General features: G+C 35.6%; 1 protein-coding gene across 4 annotated transcripts in view; it reads right to left on the reverse strand.

Moving 5' to 3' along the window:
• The window catches only part of CEP83 (centrosomal protein 83), a 140,861-nt gene that overhangs the window by 45,768 nt on the left and 69,442 nt on the right, over positions 1–25,651 (reverse strand). For all 4 annotated transcript variants that reach the window (XM_059934742.1, XM_059934744.1, XM_059934741.1 and 1 more), the window contains 2 exons: positions 10,905–10,997; positions 8,965–9,096 (listed from right to left, as the gene is read on the reverse strand). In XM_059934742.1, the coding sequence (XP_059790725.1) occupies positions 8,965–9,096; positions 10,905–10,997 (225 nt within the window). The remainder of the gene's footprint in view (positions 1–8,964; positions 9,097–10,904; positions 10,998–25,651) is intronic.

Consider the following 25,651-nt stretch of genomic DNA (forward strand, 5'->3'; position numbering starts at 1 on the left):
ACCGGTGGTCTTCTCATTCATGCCAACCATCGCTGCCAGATCTCATGTGCCTCCAAATCAGGGGATTTCAAACTGCTTCCTAACCTCTGAGGCACTTCAGGCCCCTCACCTCCAGGAATGAGGGTCCAAGTAATCACAGTAAAGCTCATGCTTTCCCCCTGCTGATCTCGCCAGCTCCCTATCCCCTACTACCACCACCAACAAACCCTTGTTGTTAACCACAGCAGCTCCTCTTTAGTCTCTTTTTAGATATGGGGTTTCTTCAGGTGATTTAACTTAAAGAAAGATTCAGTTGTTTAAAAAAAAGAAAAAAGAAAGTTAGAAGCGACGGCTATAAACAGCACCAGGGGTTGTTGTAGCCAGGATGAGCTTAGAAGGCTCACTCTAAGCCAAAAGGACTTAAAGTAATGCTCTGCAGCCTGGGCAAAAATGGCCCAAGAGACAACTGATTGCTCACATTGCTATAAGTGAATGTAAGAAGTGCGAGACCTCCACCCCAGGGCAGAATGTTTTCCTCATCTGTAAAATGAGAGGTTAGAATGAGGCCCTCTAAGATCCTTTTCAGTGCTAACATGTAGTGATTCCAGTTTGGTTTTGGACATTAAATTGAAGCTGAATTAAAGATGTCAATGGGAAATATAGGTAGAGCTATCCACAGCAGGGAAACGCCATTTCTTCCCAGAAAATAAAATTTATTATAGAAGGCAGCTGTAAAATTCAGGGTCAAGCCCTCAAAAACTCAGCTAATTAGTGTCTCCTATTTTTCCTCCCATCCTTTACATAAACATTACCCCCAAGGTTTGGTCCCCAACTACCTTTTTCCCTCCATATTCTCTTTCCTTCAGCCAGGTGTGTGACTTTGTGGAAGTCACTTTTTCACTTTGGCATCAGTTAAAATGAAGGGCTGGGCTGGAAGATCTTTAAGAAACCACTTAGCTTTTGCACGAGGCAATCCAAATATTGTTCTACTGTGCTGTATCAGAGGTGTGGCAGCTCATCGATACGAAACTCGGGTTCAAACAATGGTGCCCTTTACTGAGTACTGAATATGGATCAAGTGCTGAGCTAAGTGTTACATATAAAATTGCATTTAGTAACAATAATTTATCTTGTAGTCTTCATTTTACATACGGGATCAGACAGCTAATGTTCATGACCAGCATGTTTCCTATGTTATTGCTTCCTCCAGTAGTTTTAAAAGACATCTATGTGATAGTTGAAGTGAGAGCTGAAGCTGTGGACTGAGCTAGCTAATAGCAAATTCAGGATTAGATCTCACATTTGTAACTCCTTAACAAGAGTTCTCTACCAAGTCACTCCTCCCAAAACTGGTAATCACTGCCTTCTAACTTCTCACTGCCTTCTAACTTCTCTGTTCATTCGTTCATGCAACAAATATTTATTGAGTACTTACTGCGTAGGCGGCACTGTTCTAAGTATTAAGGATACATTAGAGAACCTAGCAGATAAGCAGAGACAGCCAGCCGGCTCTCAGTATCTAACAGGATTGGTTCCAGGACCTGCTACAGATACCAAAATCCAAGGGCTCAAATCAGTCCTCTGTATGGGCGGGTTCTACATCTGCCGATTCGACCAACCGTGGACTGTGTACAGTTGACCCTTGAACAACATGGGTTTGAACTGTGCAGGTTCACTTAAATGCATTACTGTATGTGTATTTATTTTTAAAAATCCAGGTATAAGTGGACCCGCACCGTTCAAACCCCGTGTTGTTCAAGGGTCAACTACAATCATAAAACCTCTGTTCTGGAGGAGCTCATATTCAATCACTGCTATCCATCCTCTGGGTAAAGATCTTGGACACAGCCTCAGCTCTCCCCTTTTCCTCCAATCTCAGATTCACATGTCATCTCCCTTGAAGTCCTTAATTCCCTAATGACATATGATGTTCAACATCTTTTCAGGTGCTAATTTGCCATTTGTATATCTTCTTTGGTGAGATGTTTGTTAAGGTCTTTGGCCCATATTTTAATCCAGTTGTTTGTTTTCTCATTGTTGAGTTTGAGTTCTTTGTATATTTTGGATAATGGTCCTTTATCAGATATATCTTTTTCAAATATTTTCTCCCAGCCTATGGCTTCTCTTCTCATTCTCTAGAGTGTCTTTCAGAGTGGAAATTTTTTACTTCAATGAAGTCTAACTTATTATTTCTTTCATGTATCAAGTACCATATCTTGGTGGTGTATCTAAGTCATCACCAAACCCAAGGTCATCAAGGTTTTTCCCTATATTACCTTCTAGGAGTCTGATAATTTTAAGTTTTACATTTAGGTCTATAATCTATTTTGTGTTAATTTTTGTGAAGTTGTATGGTCTGTGTCTAGATCCGCTTTTTTTTTTTTTGCATTTGCATGTCTAGTTGTTTTAGCATCATTTGTTGAAAAAACCATTTTTCTCTACTCTGCCTTTTCTCCTCTGTCAAAGAACAGATGATGATATTTCTATGGGTCTATTTCTCAACTCTCTGGTCTGTTCTATTAATCCGTTTGTCTGTTCTTTTGCCAACAGCACACTGTCTTGATTATCATAGCTTTATAGTCAGTCCTTCAACTTTGTTCTTCTTCAATATTGTGTTGGCTATTCTGGGTCTTTTGCCGCTCTCTATAAACTTTAGAATCAGTTTGTCAATATCCACAAAACTTGCTGGGGTTTTGATTGGAATTGTACTGAATCTACAGATCAAGTTGGGAAGCACAGACATCTTGGCAACATTAAGTCTTCCTCTCCATGAAGGTGAAATATCACTCCATTCATCCTTTGATTATGTTCATCAGATCTTCATTTAGATCTTGTACATATTTTTTTAAAGTATTTCATTTGGGGGAATGCTCATGTAAATGATATTATGTTTTTAATTTCAGATTCCACTTGTTGATTACTGTCATATAGGAAAGTGACTGACATTTGTATATTAATCTTGTATCCTGCAACTCCACTGTAAAAGCTGGATTAGTTCCAGGAGTTTTTTTATTGATTGTTTCAGATTTTCTGCACAATCATGTAAGGAAAGACAGCGCTATTTCTTCCTTCCAAATTTGTATGTCTTTTATTTCCTTTTCTTGTCTTATTGTATTAGCTAAGACTCCAGCACAATACTGAAAAGGAGTGGTAAGAGGGGACATCCTTGCCTTGTTCCCTGATTTTAGTGGGACAGCTTCTGGTTTCACACCACTAAGTATGACGTTAGCTGTACTTTATAGATGTTCTTTATCAAGTTGAGGTAGTTCCCCTCTAGCCCTAGTTTGCTGAGAGCTTTATCATGAATGGGTGTTGGCTTTTATCAACAACTTTTTCTGTATCTATTGATATGATGATGTGATTTTTCTTCTTTGGCCTATTGATGTGATGAATTGCATTAGTTCATTTTCTAATGTTGAACCAGCTTTGAACGCCTGAAATAAATCCTACTTGTTCATGTGCATTATTCTTTTTATACATTGTTGATTTCAATTTGCTAATATTTTGTTGAGGATTCATTATTTTTTTATTTTATTTTACTTATTTTTTGGCTGCATTGGGCCTTCGTTGCTGCGCACGGGCTTGCTCTAGCTGCGGTGAGTGGGGGCTACTCTTTGCTGCGGTGCACAGGCTTCTCATTTTGGTGGCTTCTCTTGTTACGGAGCACAGGCTCCAGTAGTTGTGGCTCGTGGGCTCTAGAGCACAGGCTCAGGAGTTGTGGCGCATGGGCTTAGTTGCTCCACGGCATGTGGGATCTTCCCAGACCAGGGTTCGAACCCGTGTCCCCCTGCATTGGCAGGCAGATTCTTAACCACTGTGCCACGAGAGAAGCCCTTTGTCGAGGATTCTTGCATCTTTGTTCATGAGAGAGTTTGGTCTATAGTCTTCTTGTAACGTCTTTGTTTGGATTAGGTATTAGGGTAATGCTGGCTTCATGGAATGAATTAAGAAGATTCCTTCTGATTCTATCTTTTGAAAGAAATTGTAAAGACGGGGTATAATTTCTTCCTTAAATGTTTGGTAGAATACAACTATGAACCCAGTCCTTTTATCCTGGATGTCAGACATTGTGAATTTTATTTTTATTTTATTTTATTTTAATGCTAGGTTCTTTTGTATTCCTTTACGTACTTTTAAATCTTTGTTCTATTATTCAGTTAAGTTACTTAGGAATAGTTTGATCCTTTCAAATCTTTCTTTTACACTTGTTAGGCAGAACCAGAGTAGCCACTATTGTGGGGCTAATTTGGCCCTACTACTGAGATAAAATCCTTCTGAGTCTTCTATGCAATGCACCATGCATTAGGTGGCCTTTCCACTCTGGTGAACATAAGATGAGGCCATCTCAGAGCTCATTTTATTTGTTTCCTTCTTTTAGGGATCACTGCCTTGTACTGCCTGTTTTCTAATGTCTGAAAACCACAGTTTCCTATATTTTGTCCCAGTTTTTAGTCAGCACCTTAAGTTAAATTCAGTCCCTAAAACTCTACCATGGCCAGAAGGAGAAACCCCCAGACTACCTAGATTTGATTCCTGGCTCTACCACCTACTAGCTGTCCAACCTTGAACCAGTCTCTCAGTGCTTCATGAGCGTTTTCTCATTTATAAAATGGGAATAATGATTATCTAATCTCTAGGGTTGTTGACAAAATTCAAAGAATTATAAAGTGCTTCTCCCAGTAAATTAAATACAAATTTGTTTTCTTTCACTTCTTCAACTTCTGTAGCTTTTCATTTACAAATATGAAATCTATTTAAAAATATCTACTATATTTATTATGAAAATTAGTACTATGATTAATGCTATCAGGTACTAATAGTGATAATACCATTAATTTGAATATTTACTATTTGTCAGGCATTATGGTAAACATTTTGCACATAAAATTTCAAGTTCCCTGATCTTTGTTTTTAAAATCAAGTTAGCTTACCTTTTTATATTCCTATTATTCCAAGTTTCCCCTTTTCCCCTATATGTATTAGAATTGATTTTTCCTATATCAATGATGGAAAACAAAACCATTTTCTCATTTATTTACACTAAGAAGAAGGTAGCACTTAAATTATTTACAGATTTAAAGTTCGTATTTTAATCTAATTTTGGAAGATAACATCTCCTTTCCTTAAACTCCTTACTTTCTCCTAGTAAGAGAAAGATAGTACTAAGAACTTTCTCCCCATGACTATGTATTTGCCTCCAGACATAAATATGGAAAGATCAGACGATGGGATGCAAGAACTGTTGGGAAATGAGGTGATGTTCAATGTCTTTAGAAGAATTCTACCCAAACTGAACAAGAGAATAGGGATAATAAACATATGCCTTTTTCAGGCCCCAAGAGGTCATGAGTGTAGTAAAAGAAAGATAACTAACTGTGACTGATAGGAAAAGCTAGGGCAGAGAGCACCTGAAAGCAGAGCAGTCAGAATGATGGTGAGATGAAGATGGGGGATGCAGGCACTGTAATGAGATATGCCCTCAAAATACTTAGAGGATCTAAGTGCAGACCTGACACTGAAAACTCTAACATGCTCAAGTAAAGGACAAGATCATATACTCAAGAAATCTGAGCATGTGGAACTTTAAATAATGATAATAGCAGCTACCATTTATTGAAGGCTTACTATGTGCTGTCTAAGCACTTTACACACATTAATTTATTAAATCCTCAACACAACTCCATGAGATAGATACTACTGATAACACCATTTTATAGATGAGGACACTGATGCACAGAGAAGTGAAGTCAGTTCCCCATGTCATGCTAAATGAACACCTAAAATGTTTAAAATTTTACATGCAAAAAGTTAAGTTTTTGAGATATTCAAAACTGCATTCACAGAAAAGTTTAATGAGTAAAATTTCACAAAGTCCTTCTTAAAAGTTTGCTAAAATCAATTCCAGATAATTCCAACTGTGAAGTAATTTAATTTTAATTTGGGAGACTTTTATCTATTGTAATGTATCCACAGTTCAGAGTAATCTGAGAAGGGTGTAAGTTAGAGAACTTGGAATATTTCAGATAATGGAACCCACCTGGACCTAAAGCAGCACTCCAGGTAGAACTTCAAAACCTATCAGAACAAAAAAGAAGTGTTTTGAGAGATTTCATGATGTCTACCGACATACATGTCAGGATAAGGACCCAAAGAAGGAGCGCATTATCAGTTCTGTGCTACCAGTGCTATAATGAAAAAACAGCATGTGGTAACAGGGACCCAAAGAAGTTCTCCTTTTTTGCCATAGGAAATCTGGCTTCTCACCAGCCCCATACAAGCCAAGGTAGAGCTCAGCCAGTTTGGAGAGCATGATGGAATAATCTCAGAGACCTGTCACTATGTATTGTGTCATGACAGTTTTTCATATGATGCAGTGCTCAGTGCCCTCTCTCAAGATCTTAATATCTCCACTGGATTACTCTTTCACTCATTCAGGCTACATTACAATCACCTGTACCTAAAACTCTTTGTACTGCTCTTCATTACTATTTGCAGAATAATATAAAATCAGAGTCCTAATAAAATATAAACACAGTAGTACCACTTCCAAATAACAACTATATATGTAACTTCAGAATTTCATCTGTATACAGCCAAATGCACTGAGAAATCATGCTATTATCTTTTTCATAAAGATATCTTCTTTCATATCTTTTTTTTTTTTTTTCTTTCATGTACTTTTTAAACTTCAAAATATCATGAGGGACATGTGAATTCCTAGAGTGCTCCTCAGGAAAACACTAACAAAATCTTCCTCAAGTATTTTTATCTGTAAAAGTGAAAATGTACAGTATTGTGTGAGTCCTTAATTAATGTAAGAAAATCCAATTATTTTTAGTACACCAAGCTAATATACTTTATACCAGTTAAAATTGTAAAATTGATAGATGGCAAGAGTAGGCTTTACTTTGAAGTTTTACTGCTGTTTTGTGTCCACATCATCTCACTAGTTTTTACTTTAATTGTACAGAGAAACTGGAGTGTAAAGATAAGTGATGGAATGAAAGCAGATACCCAATTATCCACTAATTAATATTACCCCTGCATAATCAACTAGGAAGTAGAAAGGAGAGAACTTCAGTCTTTTTTTTTTTTCCACAACTCACACACACACACTGTATTTTATTTTTACAAGAGATAAACTGACACCAAGCACTGTAAATGGATGGCCAAAACAAAAGCAACAACGATTGCAATTACCAAACATGAAACACACTCATACGAGAACTTCAGTCTTATTAGAAAGTTTTACTTTTCTAGCCTTTACTAATCATAGCTTCTTAGCTAGCCGTTTATCTCCAGATTTCTAAGAATGTCATAAGACATTCCAATTAGAAAATTATTTAAGATGTCACTGGCACCTTAAAATTTTTAATGAATATCATTTGGTCTTTCATGGGTGAAAAATAGAATAGCCATCAGGTTTCAGATGCAGGTTTCATTCTTTAAAAAAAACAATAAAACTAGAAACTACAGAATACAAATAATCATTACCAGATAAACATCAACATTAGATTTTAAAAGCAAAGTATAAAATAAAGCATCACTATCTTCAACCTCAGTAGTTACTCTTCAATATACTAAACCTACATTTTAGGTTGGAAACCTTTTTATCATTCTTTTTTTTCCACAGGAAAATTTTTATATGTAGCTCCTTTAAGTCTATCATAATAACAGACTCAAAATCTTTCAAAATCTTACATAATATAAATCAATTGATCTCTCTACAATATTACAGTGGTTAGATGGCCCCTAATTAGCATGACAACCTCAAATCATTAATAATTTGAAACTTAAAACTCTGGGCTGGGAGTTGGGGTACCTGAGTTCTACTGTTAACTTGGCTGCTGAGTTTCTGTGAAACTTTGGGCAAGTCACTTATCTTGTGCTTCAGTGTCGCCATTTAAAATGGAGAAAATAAGATGGTCCTGCTCCATATCACTGACCGTAATAGACATGAGATCATATGTAAAAAAAAAGCCATAAATAATTTTTTTAATGAAAAAGACTATAATTATTTATAGTTTTTTGGTACCAAATTCTTAATGGACTCAAAAGATCCAAAGTTCATTCAACTTCTTACATTCCAAACAATCATGGAGCAATTTGCTCACTGATAAGAAGAAACCAGTCTGATCCAATTAGTAATTGGTAAAGGAAGGAGAGTATATTTTAGCTCTTAATTCCAAATAAAGTCACTGCAATAAATGTATTAATTCCAAATAAAGTCAATGCAATAAATGTATTATGAAGATGTGTTTGTACATAGAATGCTTCATGTAAGTACGGACAACAAGCTATTTTTAAATAAATTCAACTAGCATTAGATTTCTTATTTGAATATAGCAACATAAAACTGATATTTCTCTCTTTCCATCCTGAAAAACCACCTAAAAGCAACATGAAGAATAAGAGACACAAACCTCGTTTTTGGCAAAATTAGGAGACAAACAACAAAATGAGAAGAGAGGCTGCCAAACTTAATAGATAGAGAATAGGGGTATAGGCTATAGGCATCAGAGACAGAATGTTGCAGTTGTAGATGCCAGAAAGAACAAAGTGATGGTGATGGGCACACCCTAATGTATAAACCCCTTGTTTGTATCAGTGGAAACAAGGAGCATGGGCTGACAGCCAGAGCTCTCCTGAACATGGTTTGATTCCAATAAGTAGAGAGGGACAGTGCTAAATAAGCAATCACACAGACAAACTGTATTTGCAAAGAGAAGTCTGTCTCTGCTATCTATCTCCATTGACTGGTGCAAAATAAATTTTCTTCATCTTTTCCTCTTTTAACAGTCCAAAAAGAACATTCACCAGAAAAATGTTGCTATAGAGCAGATGAAAATCATGACAAATACTTAACCATTAATTAATAAAACAATTATGCAATCAACTTTAAGTTGAGATTCACAAAAAATATAAAATCATAAAATTTTATTGACTAGCAGGATAATGACTAAACTAGTATAATCAGTCACTCACCTCTGATTCATATTTTATTTTTTCTTCTTCTAAAATACGTGCAAATTCTTCTTTCTGGTGTTCAAATTCTGATTTGAGAAATGTATGTTCATAGCGAAGTTTATTATATTCAGCTCTATACTTTTCTACTTCCTAAATTAAAAGAAGATTGTAATTTATAACAAATTTATAAATGAAACTTGTACTCACTTCAAAAATCACCTTTTCAAAAATTTTAAATTGTTTTATACTAAGAGCCATTCTGAAAGTAAAAATTAAGCTTAACAGAAGTATAAACAAACCTTGGAAAAGTTATCATGACAAGAATGCTACAAACAGAATTAGCACACTCCTGAAAAGGTATCAGTAAAACAAATTACCATTCAATTAATCTTATTTCCTCAATGATTCTAATAATAAAAATGTATTAGCATGTCAAAACTTTTGAGCTCTGGGCTTAATAAAATAATATTTTAAAATGTAGCAGCACACCTTTCAAAATAGATTTTTAAAATTAATTCTATAATAAAATATAAAAAATACCCCCTTAAAAGTCAAAAAGGATGAATTCTAATTCAACACACCAGTCTGAAGTATATATGTAGTACCAACTCTCCTGACTAACCAAGAACACATGCAATGCCTATGCTCCAAAATTCTGCTTCCTAACACTTCAAAATCTGCTGGCATTCTGAATCTCAATAAAAACTCAGGCAACAGAGCAGGAAGATGGAGACACTATTCCAACATACCTCAGGGAATTAACAAGGAAAGCATGCCTCCTAAAATAATCAGCTCACTATAAATCTTTAGTTGAAAGATTTCTAAGCCTGTTTACAAACCAAGAAAGTGGGTTTTGTGATTTTATTAGAAACATACTATTTTTAAAAAAAAAACATGCTTTTACTTAACTTGATCACCTACCTCAGATTTAAGTGATTTTTTATAATCCAAAATTAAATCTACTCCTAAACCATAATGCTTTGGTTACCCACCAGGATGATATTCAAAAGATGACTTTATCAAGCCAGAAAATCATTTATAAAAGAGGATTCCCACAACTGTTTTGTGCAATGACAGCATCACTAGTCTACAACTTTCCAAAGGGGACCATTTTGAGGGGGACAATATTCATTTGTATGTATAAGGCCCAGTATGCTTATTAAATAAGGTAACATATAAAATGTCTAGGATAGTACCTAATATAGTCAATATCTGTCATCTCTTCCTGTTCCCTTTATTAAACATTTAGTCACATTATACCAACATTTCATATGAGGAGACTGATCTCAATCTGAAGAAAAACTAACACATTTTTACTTTTCTGAGGCTGCATGAAATTCATTCTTTCATTCAGCAAACATTAATTGAGCATCTGTTGTATGCTAGGAAGTGTTTTAGGAACTTGGACTATAACAGTGAACAAAACCAGATAAAGGTTCCTCCTCTCATACAACTTACATTCTAGCAGTTGTAAAAGGGAAAATTTTAAAAATAAGCACAATAAATATTATATAGCATATTAGAAGACTATAAATACTAGAGAAAAATAAAAAGTAGAGCAGGGTAAATGGGTATCCAAAAGTCTAAAGAGTGACAGGAAAGGCAAGTTGCAATATTAAAAGGAGGCAGGGGTTGGTCAAAGTAGGCCCTACTGGAAAGGTGAAATTTCAGCAGAATTGAAAAAGATGAGAAAATCAGCCAAGAGATACGTGGCAGGAATAACAGCTAGGGCAAAGACTTGAACTGCACCATTTCTGAAGTGCCAAAGAAACACCAAGAAGGCCAATGTGGACGGAAGAATGGGATCTGATCGTATGCAGTCTTAAAGGCTGCTATAAGGACTCTGAGTAAGAACAGAAGCTATTGCAGGGCTTTTGAGTAGGAGAATGATGCTTTTCCTCAAGCCTTTCACAGTCACATGAAGATAAATGCACAGTCCTTCTATACAAATTACTTACTTCATCCAGATGCCTAAAACATTCTCTCATTGGAGTTTCTAGCTCTTGTTGTATTTCAGCTCGTAACAATTCCAGCTTTTGTGGACTTAATACCTAATATGTAGAGAAATATAAAACAATTCTAAATATGAAATCACAAATATTAAATTGAAGAATCAGACAAATTTCAAAGCTTCTCTCCTAATTATGACAATGAAATTAAACTAATAGAAATTTCATGATATACCTAATTTTACAATAACCATTATATAAATAGAACCATCATTTGAAACAAAGAAACTCAATTTCAAGCTCTCAGAGATGTCCAAAATTCCATTAACATGAGGTAAAGACAATCACTGATTATTATTATTGTTATTAATAGGAAAAACTATGTTGGCAGCTAAGATTATCATGTTGGATACAGTGGCTGATTCTATTTTCTAAAGCAAGCAAAATAAAGGTATAACAATTTGGTATACCATAGGAAATTCTTCAGACTTATTTTCAATCAGAGAAAGCTGATATTTACCAGCAAAATTAATTTAGGCTCCTCCATGTTACACTCTTATAGAACTCATATTTCAATAAGTATTTACGTAAGCTCCTTAAAAGAACACACAGTTAGTCTTTAGTCACCATGTGTTCCCGAAACCTTGCACTACTGCCTAGCACAAAGGAAACACTCGATTATTTCTTGAATCAATTAATTAATGAATACTGGTTGTAAAAAAAAAAAAAAAAACCTAGTTTATATTTACATTAATCTCTGAAAACTAAGAATGATATTCATTTATTTATTCATCAATACTCCAAATATTCCAAAAACTTTACTGAATGAATGCCTACTATATATGTAAAGCATTGTGCAACATACTATAATCTACATAACATACTGTTCTCAATTCCTTACATGCATTAATTTATTTAATCCCCACAACAATCCAGAATATAGCTACATTATCATACCCCTTTTTATCGAAACTGAAACACACACAGAGTCAAACTTGCTAAAGGTTACAAAACCTCAAAGGAAGTATATCTCTCCCTATAAAAAGTTCAAACTTTCAAGTGAAAAATAATTTATACATACAAATACCTATAAAAATAGGCAATACAGGCTTACCAGAAAGGTAAAGATGAACAAAAAAGATATTTAGGATAGAAAGAATGGCACATCAAAAGAATGGGAAAACTAAAGGTTAGGTAGAACCCAAAACCAAAGAATGGATAAAATATTAAATTCCCTGGGGAGAAAAATGATCCTCAAAGGTGACCTAAAGGCATTTTAGGTAGAACCACCCTAAGCATTACAGAAAATTTAGAATCCTGGGCCCCTGTGTTAATGTTGGTAGTAATCTCTAGACTCTGTGACACCAAGGCCATGCTGACACATTTCCATTAAACGCCACCTTGGAGAGCTGCATCCTGGCTGGAAACAAAAGGGAAAGAGGTGGGAGCCACATAGTGGAAGCTTCCTGAACACCAAGTTCATACTCTTATAATTTACTCAGTATTTAAAATTTTTTTCCTTTTACTTAAAATGAATATAATTACATATATAAAATAATTCAAACAAAATAAAATATAATATTAAAAAACTGAATTTTCTTCTCACTTCACTCATCTAGTTTCCCTCTTAGGAAGCAACCACTGTCAATAATTTATGTATCCTTCTTGAAGCAGTATACAGATATATAAGCATATATACTACTTTTAACTTTTCTATAAAGAAAGGCATACCATACACATTTTTCTGTACCTTGCTTACTCACTGAAGGTTTTTAAGCTTAAGAAGAGCATTACCATATGTATACTTTAGGAAGAAGCAAGATGGATCAAAAGTTTTGGTGGGAGAGAACTGGTGGCTATGGGAAGGAGAGGCAGTGAATGGGGCTAAAGAAACCAGATGGAAAGATCCTGTTATAATAAGGTTTATGATGTCAAGAGTCTGTAATAATTTCAAGTCCAAAGTGAGAAGGAATGGTAATTAAAAAAGAATAAGTAAATTTTATTTAGATGATTTTTCAAACAAACCAACTTTAAAAATAACAACAAACAAGCAAAACTGTGAGAAAATTAGGAATACATGAACAAAGACACAACACTAAGAGGTTCAAAGAAATAAGCACTTTAGGTATGTAAATGGTATTGTGGAAACACTTTTGAGGAACTGCTTTGGTATATAATAGAGATGTATACTAAAATATTTAGGGTTGAGATGATATGATTTGCTTCAAAATAATCCAGAGGGGTTGAGAGACAGAGGCAGAAGTGTTAGAAGATAAAACAAGACTGGCTCAGAGATGGTAATTACTGATGCTGGGTGATGGGTATGTGGGGATGCATCATACCACTCACTATACTTCTGTACTTGTTTGAGATTTCCATAATTAATTAAAATATTTTAATTAAAAATAAAAGTGCTTCCACTGCCAGCAGATGGCATAGAGACCAGGTTTACCCTCCTGCCTGAAACAAATAAAAGACTGAACAAAAAACAAACAATGGTTTTCAAGACACTGGACATAATGAAGCAAGAAAGATCCCTAAGAGACAGAAAAACAAAAGGTGAGCTGTGCAAAAGCTTCCTGGCCATGGCAAAGGACCACCTGAAAGGATTAGAGGGATGAGTATGTAGAGCTCACACAGAGTTCCGTTTCCCAAAAGCCAGACTTAAAACTTCATTTCAGAGAGATACGAGTAGAGTACTCAGAAGGGTCTCAGCAGTGGGAAATAATTAGCACTAAACACTAATCTGTTCTCACTTAACAAATCTTAAAAGCAAGACCCAGAATGATAAAATGTTTCCAAGGAACTGTGTCCCAGAACAAAGCTTAAGAATATTTACCAGAATACAAAAATATCTAGCACTCATCAAAGTAAAATTCACAATGTCTAGCATCCAATAAATATTTACCAGGCATAAAAGACCTAAGAATAAATTTGACCAAGGACGGGAAAACCTGTACACTGAAAACTATAAGACACAGATGAAAAAAACTGAAGATACTAAAAAATGGAAAAATATTCCATGCTCATGGATTGGAAGAATACTGTTAAAATGTGCATACTACCCAAAGCAATCTACAGATTCAGTGCAATCCCTACAAAATGCCAGTGGCAGATTTCACAGAACCAGAAGAAATAATTCTAAAGTTTGTATGGAACCACAAAAGACTCTGAATAGCGAAAACAATCTTGAGAAATAAGAACAAAGCTGGTGGTATCACACTCCCTGATTTCAAACTGTACTACACAACTATAGTAATCAAAACAGTATGATACTGGCACAAAAACAGACACACAGATCAATGGGACAGAATATAGAGAGCCCAGAAGTAAACCCATGCATATATGGACATTTAATCTATGACAAAAGAAGAAAAAAATACACTGCAGAAAGGACAGTCTCTTCAACAAATGATACTGGGAAAACTGGACCACCACATGCAAAAGAATAAAAAGCCTACCTCTGGGACAATATTAAACACAACAACATTCACATTATAGGGGTCCCAGAAGGCGGAGAGAGAGAGAAAGGACCCAAAAAAATATTTGAAGAGATTATAGTCGAAAACTTCCCTAACATGGGAAAGGAAATAGCCACGCAAGTCCAGGAAGCACAGAGGGTCCCAGGCAGGATAAACCCAAGGAGAAACACGCTGAGACACATAGTAATCAAACTGGCAAAAATTAAAGACAAAGAAAAATTATTGAAAGCAGCAAGGGAAAAACGACAAATAATATACAAGGGAACTCCCATAAGGTTAACAGCTGATTTCTCAGCAGAAACTCTACAGGCCAGAAGGGAGTGGCATGATATACTTAAAGTGATGAAAGGGAAGAACCTACAACCAAGATTACTCTACCCGGCAAGGATCTCATTCAGATCTGATGAAGAAATCAAAAGCTTTACACACAAGCAAAAGCTAAGAGAATTCAGCACCACCAAACCAGCTCTACAACAAATGCTAAAGGAACTTCTCTAAGTGGGAAACACAAGAGAAGAAAAGGACCTACGAAAACAAACCCAAAACAATTAAGAAAATGGTAATAGGAATATACATATTGATAATTACCTTAAACATGAATGGATTAAATGCTCCAACCAAAAGACACAGGCTCTCTGAATGGATACAAAAACAAAACCCATATATATGCTGTCTACAAGAGACCCATTTCAGACCTAGGGACACATACAGACTGAAAGTGAGGAGATGGAAAAAGATATTCCATGCAAATGGAAATCAAAAGAGAGCTGGAGTAGCAATACTCGTATCAGATAAAATAGACTTTAAAACAAAGAACGTTACAAGAGACAAGGAAGGACACTACATAATGATCAAGGGATCAATCCAAGAAGAAGATATAACAATTATAAATATATATGCACCCAACACAGGAGCACCTCAATACATAAGGCAACTGCTAACAGCTATAAAAGAGGAAATCGACAGTAACACAGTAGTAGTGGGGGACTTCAACACCTCACTTACACCAATGGACAGATCATCCAAACAGAAAATTAATAAGGAAACACAAGCTTTAAATGACACAACAGACCAGGTAGATTTAACTGATATTTACAGGACATTCCATCCAAAAACAGCAGATTACACTTTCTTCTCAAGTGTGCATGGAACATTCTCCAGGATAGATCACATCTTGGGTCACAAATCAAGCTTGAGTAAATTTAAGAAAACTGAAATCATACCAAACATCTTTTCTAACCACAATGCTATGAGATGAGAAATCAATTACAGGGAAAAAACATAAAAAAACACAAACACATGGAGGCTAAACAATACGTTATGAAATAACCAAGAGATCACTGAAGGAATCAAAGAGGAAATCGAAAATTGTTTAGAGACAAAGACAATGAAAACACGACAATCCAAAACCTATGGGATTCAGCAAAAGCAGTTCTAAGAGTGAACTTTATAGCAATACAATCCTACCTCAAGAAACAACAAACATCTTAAATAAACAATCTAACATTACACCTAAAGGAACTAGAGAAAGAAGAACAAACAAAACCCAAAGTTAGCAGAAGGAAAGAAATCATAAATACTGGAGCAGAAATAGAAACAAAGAAAACAATGGCAAATATCAATAAAACTAAAAGCTGCTTCTTTGAGAAGATAAACAAAATTGATAAACCATTAGCCAGACTCATCAAGAAAAAGAGGGAGAGGACTCAAATCAATAAAATTAGAAATGAAAAAGGAGAAGTTACAACAGACACTACAGAAATACAAAGCATCCTAAGAGACTACTACAAGTAACTCTGTGCCAATAAAATGGACAACCTGGAAGAAATGGACAAATTCTTAGAAAGGTATAACCTTCCAAGACTGAACCAGGAAGAAATAGAAAATATGAACAGACCAATCACAAGTAATGAAATTGAAACTGTGATGAAAAATCTTCCAACAAACACAAGTCCAGGACCAGATGGCTTGAAGAGCTAACACGAATCCTTCTCAAACTCTCCCAAAAAGTTGCAGAGGAAGGAACACTCCCCAACTCATTCTATGAGGCCACCACCACCCTCATACCAAAACCAGACAAAGATACAATAAAAAAAGAAAATTACAGACCAATATCACTCATGAATATAGATGCAAAAATCCTCAACAAAATACTAGCAAACCGAATCCAACAACACATTAAAAGGATCATACACCATGATCAAGTGGGATTTATCCCAGGGATGCAAGGATTCTTCAATATACGCAAATCAATCAATGTAATACACCATATTAACAAATTGAAGAATAAAAACCATATGATCATCTCAATAGATGCAGAAAAAGCTTTTGACAAAATTCAACATCCATTTATGATAAAAACTCTCCAAAAAGTGGGCATAGAGGGAACCTACCTCAACATAATAAAGGCCATATACAACCAACCCACAGCAAACATCATTCTCAATGGTGAAAAACTGAAAGCATTTCCTCTAAGATCAGGAACAAGACAAGGATGTCCACTCTTGCCACTATTATTCAAGATAGTTTTGGAAGTCCTAGCCATGGCAATCAGAGAAATAAAAGGAATACAAATTGGAAAAGAAGAAGTAAAACTGTCACTGTTTGCAGATGACATGATACTATACATAGAGAATCCTAAAGATGCCACCAGAAAACTACTAGAGCTAATCAATGAATTTGGTAAAGTTGCAGGATACAAAATTAATGCACAGAAATCTCCTGCATTCCTATACACGAATGATGAAAAATCTGAAAGAGAAATTAAGGAAACACTCCCATTTACCACTGTAACAAAAAGAATAAAATAGCTAGGAATAAACCTACCTAGGGAGACAAAAGACCTGTATGCAGAAAACTATAAGACACTGATGAAAGAAATTAAAGATGATACCAACAGATGGAGAGATATACCATGTTCTTGGATTGGAAGAATCAATATTGTAAAAATGACTATACTACCCAATACAATCTACAGATTCAGTGCAATCCCTATGAAATTACCAATGGCATTTTTTACAAAACTAGAACAAAAAATCTTAAAAAATGTATGGAGACACAAAGGACCCCGAATAGCCAAAGCAGTCTTGAGGGAAAAAAACGGAGCTGGAGGAATCAGACTCCCTGACTTCAGACTATACTACAAAGCTACAGTAATCAAGACAATATGGTAACTGGCACAAAAACAGAAATATAGATCAACGGAACAGGATAGAAAGCCCAGAGATAAACCCACGCACCTATGGTCAACTAATCTATGACAAAGGAGGCAAGGATATACAATGGAGAGAAGACAGCCTCTTCAATAAGTGGTGCTGGGAAAACTGGACAGCTACATGTAAAAGAATGAAATTAGAACATTCCCTAACACCGTACACAAAAATAAACTCAAAATGGATTCGAGACCTAAATGTAAGAGTGGACACTATAAAACTCTTAGAGGAAAACATAGGAAGAACACTCTTTGACATAAATCACAGCAAGATCTTTTTTGATCCACCTCCTAGAGTAATGGAAATAAAAACAAAAATAAACAAATGGGACCTAATGAAGCTTAAAAGTTTTTATACAGCAAAGGAAACTACAAACAAGATGGAAAGACAACCCTCAGAATGGGAGAAAATATTTGCACACGAATCAACGGACAAAGGATTAATCTCCAAAATATATAAACAGCTCATGCAGCTCAATATTAAAAAAACAAACAACCCAATCCAAAAATGGGCAGAAGACCTAAATAGACATTTCTACAAAGAAGACATACAGATGGCCAAGAAGCACATGAAAAGCTGCTCAACATCACTACTTACTAGAGAAATGCAAATCAAAATTACAATGAGGTATCACTTCACACCAGTTAGAATGGGCATCATCAGAAAATCTACAAACAACAAATGCTGGAGAGGGTGTGGAGAAAAGGGAACCCTCTTGCACTGTTGGTGGGAATGTAAATTGATACAGCCACTATGGAGAACAGTATGGAGGTTCCTTAAAAAACTAAAAATAGATTTACCATATGATCCAGCAATCCCACTACTGGGCATATACCCAGAGAAAACCATAAATCAATAAGACACATGCACCCCAATGTTCATTGCAGCACTATTTACAATAGCCAGGTCATGGAAGCAACCTAAATGCCCATCGACAGATGAATGGATAAAGTAGATGTGGCACATATGTACAATGGAATATTACTCAGCCATAAAAAGGAACGACATTGGGTCATTTGTACAGACGTGGATGGATCTACAGACTGTCATACAGAGTGAATTAAGTCAGAAAGAGAAAAACAAATATCATATATTAACGCATATATGTAAAACCTAGAAAAATGGTACAGATGAACTGGTTTGCAAGGCAGAAATTGAGACACAGATGTAGAGAACAAACGTATGGACACCAAGGGGGGAAAGTGGTGGCGGGGAGAGGGGGTGATGGTGTAATGAATTGGGAGATTGGGATTGACATATATACACTAATATGTATAAAATGGATAACTAATTAGAGCCTGCTGTATAAAAAAATAAATAAAATTCAAAAAAAAATGATACTGGGAAAAAAGTCAGTCTCTTCAGTCAATGATACTGGGAAAACTGGACAGCCACATGCAAAAAATGAATAAAAAACTAGACCACCATCTTACACCATACACAAAAGTAACTCAAAATGGAGTAAAGACTTGAATTCAAGACCTGAAACCATAAAATTCCTAGAAGAAAACATAAGTGGTAACCTTACTGATACTAGTCTTACCAATGTTTTAGTGGATCAGACTCCAAAGGAAAGAGAAACAAAAGCAAAAACCAAACATCAAACTGAAAAGCTTCTGTACAGCAAAGGAAATCATAATCAAAACAAAAGGCAGCTTACTAAATGGGAGAAGTTATTTGCAAATCACCTATCTACAACTCAACAACAAGAAAAAACCAAGCAACCCAACTTAAAAATGGGCAGAGAATCTGAATAGACATTTTTCCAAAGAAGACATAAGCCTGGCCAACAGGCACATGAAAAGATCATCAATATCACTAATCATCAGGAAGATGCATATCAAAATCATGAGATATCATCTCATACCTGTCAGAAATGGCGATTTTCAAAGAACAATGAATAACGAGGGTTGGTGAGTATATGGAGCAAAGAGAACCCTGTTACACTGTTGGTGAGAATGTAAATTGGTACAGCAACTATGGAAAACAGTATAGAGGTTCCTTAAAAAAATTAAAAATAGAACTACTATATGATCCAGCAATTCCACTTCTGGGTATTTATCTAAAGAACATGAAAACACTAATTCAAAAAGATATATGAACCCCTATGTCCACTGCAGCATTATTTACAATAGCCAAGATATGCAAACAATCTAAGTGCCCACTGACGGATGAATGGATAAAGAGAACATTATACATATGCGCGCGCACACACACACACACACACACACACAACAGAATACTACTCAGCCATAAAAAAATGAAATCCTGCCATTCGTAACATGGTTGGACCTTGAGGGTATGATGCTAAGTGAAATAAGTCAGACAAAGAAAGACAAATACCATATGATTTCATTCATACGTGGAATCAAAACACACACACACCAATGAGCAAACAAACAAAATAAAACAAAAACAAACTCAGAGATACAGAGAACAGATTAGTGGTTACCAGAGAAGAAGGGGGTTGGGAGGTGAGCAAAATGGATGAAGGGGGTCAACTGTATGGTGATGGATGATAACTAGACTTGTGGTGGTGATAACTCTGTAGTGTATACAGATGTTGAACCATAGTGCTCTACACTTGAAACTTAAATACAAAAAAATTTTTTTAGGGGCTTCCCTGGTGGCGCAGTGATTGAGAATCCGCCTGCCAATGCAGGGGACACAGGTTCGAGCCCTGGTCTGGGAAGATCCCACATGCCGTGGAGCAACTAGGCCCGTGAGCCACAATTACTGAGCCTGCGCGTCTGGAGCCTGTGCTCCGCAACAAGAGAGGCCGCGATAGAGGCCCGCGCACCGCGATGAAGAGTGGCCCCCGCTTGCCTCAACTAGAGAAAGCCCTCGCACAGAAACAAAGACCCAACACAGCCATAAATAAGTAAATAAATAAATAAATAAAATTTTTAAAAAAAAATTTTTTTTAATTTAGCAGACATGTAAAGAAGCCTGAAAATACTACCCACAATAAATAGGAAAAGAAAACCAACCAACCAACACCAACCCAGAAGTGACAGAGATGCTAAAATTAGCAAAGACATTAATATAGTTACTATAACTGAATTCCACATAAAGCTACAGTAAAGATTGAACATGTCAAGGAAAATATGAATAAAATCAAAATTGGACTTCAGGATAAAAACTACAATTTCTGAGATGAAAAATGCACTATGAAATTACTGGCAGATTAGACATTGCAGGAAAAAAGATCAGAGAACTTAAAGACATGACAACAGAAACTATCCAAAATGAAACAAAGAGACAAAAAAGATTAAAAATAAATAAACAGGGATTTCCCTGGTGGTCCAGTGGTAAAGAATCTGCCTTAAAATGCAGGCGATGCGGGTTTGATCCCTGGTCAGGGAACTAAAATCCCACATGCCGAGGGGCAACTAAGCCCACACGCCACAACTACTGAGCTCACGCGCCTCAACTAGAGAGCCTGCATGCCGCAAACTACAGAGCCCACATGCCCTGGAGCCTGCACGCCACAACTAAAGAAGAGAAAAAGCCGCACGCCACAACTAGAGAGAAGCCTGCATGCTGCAACCAAGAGCTCGTGCACCACAACGAAAGATCCCGTGTGCCTCAACGAAGATCCCACGTGCCGCAACTAAGACCCAACACAGCCAAAAATAAATAAATTTAAAAATAAATCTTTAAAAATAAACAAACAGAACATCAGTGAGTTATGGGGGAACTTTCAGTGGCCTAATAGCAGAGTCCCCAAAGGAAATCAAATAGGAGGCAGAAAAAAATATTTTGAGATAAAATATCTAAAATTTTTCTAAATTTGATGAAAACTATAAACCCACAGACCCAAGAAGCTCATTAAACCTCAAGCTCCAGAAACATGAAGAAATGTGCAAAGGCAGGTCAATCAAATTACTGAAAAGAAGCAATAAAGAAAAAAATCTTAAGAGCTGACAAGAAAAAAAGACACTAGATAAACAGAACAAAGATAAAGATGACAACAAATTTCTTATGTAACACATAAGTGAGAAGACAGAAGAGCAACATCTTTAAAGTGTTAGGGGAAAAAACTGTCAATCTAGAACTCAGTACTCAGCAGAAATACCTTTAAACACCATTTCTTATATATACATATAAAAGCTGAAAAAATTCTCACCAGTATTTCTGCACTATAAGAAATGTTAAAGTCCATAAGATGGAAGGAAAATGATACTGATGGAAAAATGTATCTACACAAAGGAAAAAACAACACTGCAATTGGTAACTACACAGGAGTCTTGTGGTCAATGAGGTCTCTGATAAAGAAAAAAATCTATGGTTAGAGATGCTTATCTCATAAGAAACTTATTAACAACAAGCACACACATAGAAAAATCTATCTTCCTCCCCTCTCCCTCTCTCTCAAAGTTGACATACACCAAAGACATAGAATTAGAGGGTTAACTCAATGTCATATTAGGAGGAAATTATGCTGTGTCTTAGATTTCTAATGGAATACTGCCACTACTTGTCTGAAAAGAAACTTAAAAGAATGCTTTGTCATACAACCGTCTATGTGTCACTACCTATATTAAATCTATAAAAAATCTTCAATACTCCAACATTTGTCATATTAATAATACAAAACAATATAACACGTACATGTAGAATCTAGAAAAATGGTATAGATGAACCTATTTGCAGGGCAGGAAAAGAAACACAGATGTAGAGAACAGACGTGTGGACACAGCGGGGGAAGGGGCGGGTGGGATGAATTGGGAGATAAGGTTTGACATGAATACACTACCATGTGTAAAACAGATAGCTAGTGGGAACCTGCTGTATAGCACAGGGAGCTCGGTCTGGTGCTCTGTGATGACCTAGATGGGTGGGATGGGGTGGGGAGGGAGGTACAAGAGGGTGGGGATATATGTATACACAGAGTTGATTCAGTACATTGTACAACAGAAACTAACACAACATTGTAAAGCAATTATACTCCAATAAAAAATAATAATACAAAACAGACCAAGAATATTTTGATTTAAGGGGGCAAATATTGCTGTGCCAGAGATTCTTAAAAGATTAATGACAAACTGAGTAATAAATTTTGCTCTGAGCTTCCTAGCAGCCAAATAAAATGGTAAACATACTGGTTTACACAGTTTTCATTACCTGGCACAAAGAAAGCATATAAATGTTTGGTAAATTAAGTTTTTTTAATTTTTATCAGAAACATATAAAATGACTCCCATATTTTTAAAAAAGGTTTTGCTAACATGTTACATAACAACAATGTAATAGCTAACTTGTTCTAACCACTTACGACATCAAAGCACCATACTAATAATTTCTTATCATTGATTCATTGCAACTTTACAATCATCCTATGAGCTAGGCACTATTATTATCCCCATTCACTACAACTACACAAGTGATGCAGAAATATTCTTTAAATGAATGTCTTTTATATTGTTCTTCTATGAAGCCAAAGAGATATTAAATTCTAAATCAGAAAAGGCATTTTGCAGGTAGACAATACATGTGTATTTTTTAAATAATCATCTTTCATAAAACCTTCATTGAAGTATTTCTTGCTGATTTTACTTTGCTGGATTTACTTAACTCACAATTTGTACAAATTGCAAACACCCACTGAAGCAAATAGCTAAATTGCTTCAATATGTGTATTTATGTATAAATGCTTCTTTCAGTTATTTCTGCCAGGTAAATATCACATAGAAATCAGATATGTTTATCTTGAAAAACAGAAACTTTACCAGATAAATTTTATTTATCAGCAAACATTTGGGAAGTTATCACATGAAGAAATATCCAGAGTTATTTTGTGTAGGTCCAAGGAACACTGCAATAACCAACAGGGAGGCTACAGGGAGGATGATTTCCTTTCAATATGATAGAGAAAATGCTTAACATACTCCAATCCATAAATGGAAGTGTATCACTTTACAAGTTCACTAGGTTCTCTAGCACTGAAAGCACTGAAGCACAGAATGAAGAGCTCTGTGTCATAAGAGCTCCAAACAGGAATTCTGCTTTGAAATGTATTGCCTCACAGTTCTGGAGGCCAGAAGTCCAAAATCAAGGTGTCGGCTAAGTGTTCCCTCTGAAAACTGTAGGAAGAACCCTTCCTTGCCCTGTCCTAGCTTGTCTTGATGTGCTGGCAATCCTTGGCATTCCCTGGCAGCTGCAACACTTCAATCTCTGCTTCTGTCATCATAGGACGTTCTCTCTGCTCCACCACCACCCATGTGTTTCTGTCTCTATGTCTTTTCTCTTCTTATTATTAAGGACATCAGTCATATTAGATTAAGGGCCTGTCATACTTCAGTATGACCTTATCTTAACCTAAGTAATTTCATCTGCAAAACCCTATTTCCAAATAAGGTCACATTCTGAGGTACTGGGAGTTAGAACTTCAACTTATCTTTTGGGGACACAATTCAACTCATGACAGATATGAAAGAGAACTAGATGATTATCAACTCTAAGATGCTAAGGCTCTAGATACCTGTGAGACAACAAGTGCAACATTATACTATGTATGAATAGAACAATTCCGACTCGCTCATTTATTCTACTTATTCATGTCATTCATTTAACAAATACTTGCTAGGCACCATCCTGAGCACTGGAGACACACTAAAAAAAAGTTCCTGCCCTCATGGAGGCTGTATTCCAATAGAATAAAAATTGCCATCATTTATGAGTAGCTACTATGTGCCAGACACCGTACTGAAAACATACAGGTTATTATCTCATTAGTCCTTACAGAAACCCCTGTTAGATAAAAACCTTTATGCCCTTTTTCACATGAGAAAACTAAGGAATAGAAACATAACTATTTGTTGAAGGTCATCACCTTCCTGGCGAAATGACCCTGTTTTTTGGTTATAAAAACATTCTTTTTATCTTTAATGATACTCTTTGTCTTGAAGTCTATTTTATCTGATATTAATATAGCCACTCCAGTCTTCTTAGGCCATTTTGCATGTGCTTGTTACAAATAAGCATGTCTACATGTTACTCTCAAGAAACAGTGATTACATCTTCAATGCCTGAAAAGAATACTTTGAATACCTTGGGTTTAGTGCTCACAGACTGCATTCATATAGGCCTCAATTTTTGCAAAACAAATTAATCCACCAATTCTAAAGGTTTAAATTATATTTCCCTCTTCAACTCACATTTCTGAGGTTTTTATTTGTTTAAATGTCCTAAATATGTATACCTAGGAAAGAAACAGTAAACATGGTGGAGGCTCCAACCCAAGCTTAAGTCGTGGTGTTTCCAACAATGGAAGATTTCGAGATGATACTGAACGACAAACTCCTTTAACACTGCTGTCAAAAGAATACATGAATTGGATGATATGCCACACTGGATGACTTGAAAGATGGCTTTTCACTCTATCAACCCATGACTCCAATATTAATAATGCCTTATTGTAACAAGCACTAGATAAGTAGAAATCCACAGCTGGAGCTACTCAGAGATTACAGGAAAATATCTCTACTAATACCTACTAATTTGAATTTACAGTAAGTTTGGTGCTGAGGTTTAGCTTTGCTCTGCTTTTTAGGCAAATGGAAAATGAATAGTGTGAAAAATATCAAAAGAAACTAGTCAGTACTTTAGTACCAACTATCTGTTACTTTAGAAACTCCATTTACCTTACATTGTGCACATAAATTACGTACACATATTGGTTTTACAGTGTCTTTTAAGAAGCTCATCAGGCATTTTTAGCTCAGCATCAGTTACAGTACTTAAAAAAATCCAATAAACATTTATTTTTAAAAATATTTTTAAATTGTGATTTTTTATCAATACAAACTGGCCTTTCCTCCAATTATTCTGAAGAGTGAGATATTATTTAAATCAGAACAGGAAGTATAATACAAATTTACCTAAAATAACAGTTTTGTGGCTAAACCCTACAGGGTAGCTAACATTCTAGAGTATATGAAAGAAGATTAAGTTATACCACCCAGAGATACAACAAAATATTCATTAAGAATATAGAGAGAATTTACCAAATTTACCAAAATTATTTATTTCCACTAAATATCTGACTACTTTTATACTA

This window comes from Balaenoptera ricei, chromosome 10 (genome assembly GCF_028023285.1).
Source record: "Balaenoptera ricei isolate mBalRic1 chromosome 10, mBalRic1.hap2, whole genome shotgun sequence".
NCBI lineage: Eukaryota > Metazoa > Chordata > Mammalia > Artiodactyla > Balaenopteridae > Balaenoptera > Balaenoptera ricei.